The 1,403-nt window shown below is 40.3% G+C and overlaps 1 protein-coding gene across 1 annotated transcript; it reads left to right on the top strand.

The window, feature by feature from the left end:
• Positions 1 to 553: 553 nt before the first annotated feature.
• Positions 554 to 1,171, top strand: LOC149202620 (uncharacterized). The gene has a single exon (XM_089401642.1). It carries the CDS (start codon positions 554 to 556, stop codon positions 1,169 to 1,171), a length of 618 nt encoding a protein of 205 aa, XP_089257768.1.
• Positions 1,172 to 1,403: the final 232 nt, after the last annotated feature.

Below are 1,403 nucleotides of genomic sequence, written 5' to 3' on the forward strand. Positions count from 1 at the left end.
TATAAACCATCAACATTTATCCAATGGTTTAAAGGAGGAGGTGTGACTTCATAAGAGGTATCCTTGGTAAGTTGATATTATTGAATCATTTGTGTTAGAAGGAATAGTGTTATAATAACATTAAGTAAGTATGAATTGAATTTGTTGTTTAGAAATTTAAATACACCCCACCATGTATCTATAATTTTGTTAGCATAAAAACATTTAGAATTTCATGGACATTGTGATGGAGAGAGAACTGAAGACAAACGCTTAGGGTTAAGGTTTTGGCAAGGTTTGCCTTTGGTGGACCTGCACCTGGTCAGGGTGCAGGGGGAACCTGAACCTACCTGCACAAGATCAGATCAAGCAAGAATGTTGGGCTGATTGGAGGAAGAAAACCCAAAAATCAACGAGACTGACAAAAGAAATGACAGAGCCGAGTTGGGGGGGGGGGGGGGGGGGGGGGGGATATCCCCTCCTATAAAAATGTAGTAGCAGGAGAAATAAGTAGGAATAGATCGAGCGGCGGCACAGGGAGACGAAGCAAGGACACACTGGTCATGGGAGCAGTATGGCAAGCAAGGATGCAGAACAAATGCCTACTGAAAGTAACAAAAAACCCAAGTTTGTTATCCCAAATAATAAACTTGAAGAGTACAGAGGATATATGAAAGATCACACTCTAATCTGTAAGTTTGTAGGTGCATGTCCATCTAAGAAAGACCTGGCTAAATGGATACAACAGAGATGGAAGCCCAAGGGGCATATCGACCTAAAACTAGCGGCAAAAGGTTTCTTTACAGTTATTTTTGCTAACCTGGAAGATAAGGAGAGGATCTTCGAGGAGGGACCCTACTTCTTCAATAATGCAGGCTTTTTTATGAGACAATGGGAAGAATGTTATAACCTAGATAAGGAGAAAATATTAGCAACACTAATATGGGTTAGACTGTTTGGGCTTCCAATAGAGTTCTGGGATCTAAAGATTCTAGAGGGTATCAAGAACTCAATTGGGACTTTTGTCAAGGTGGCAGAAACTGCCAAAACAGGTAGACATACATCATACGCCAGGATCTGTGTCTACATGAATATCACAGAACCGCTTCTCGACTACATTGAAGTGGAATACCATGATGAGGTATGGAAAAAACCAATTGATTATGAACATATTCCATTTCGATGTAGATGATGCCATGAATATGGCCATCTTTATAAAGCATGTCCGATGATTGCCAATGGAGCACCAATAGATTCTGGAAAAAGGAGAAAGTTGAGAAGGAGGAAGGGATAAGAGGAGAAGACAATGAAGGGTTCACAGAAGTGTCAGGGTGAAGAAAATCCCAAAGAGAACAGACTAAACAGAGTCCACCCTCTCTAGAAATCACTCAAAAAGTTCAGAATAATTTTGAGATATTACAAGA

Source organism: Pinus tabuliformis, chromosome 2_1 (genome assembly GCF_031772625.1).
Source record: "Pinus tabuliformis cultivar Carrire ecotype Pingquan chromosome 2_1, CPIR1, whole genome shotgun sequence".
In the NCBI taxonomy this organism is placed as follows: domain Eukaryota; kingdom Viridiplantae; phylum Streptophyta; class Pinopsida; order Pinales; family Pinaceae; genus Pinus; species Pinus tabuliformis.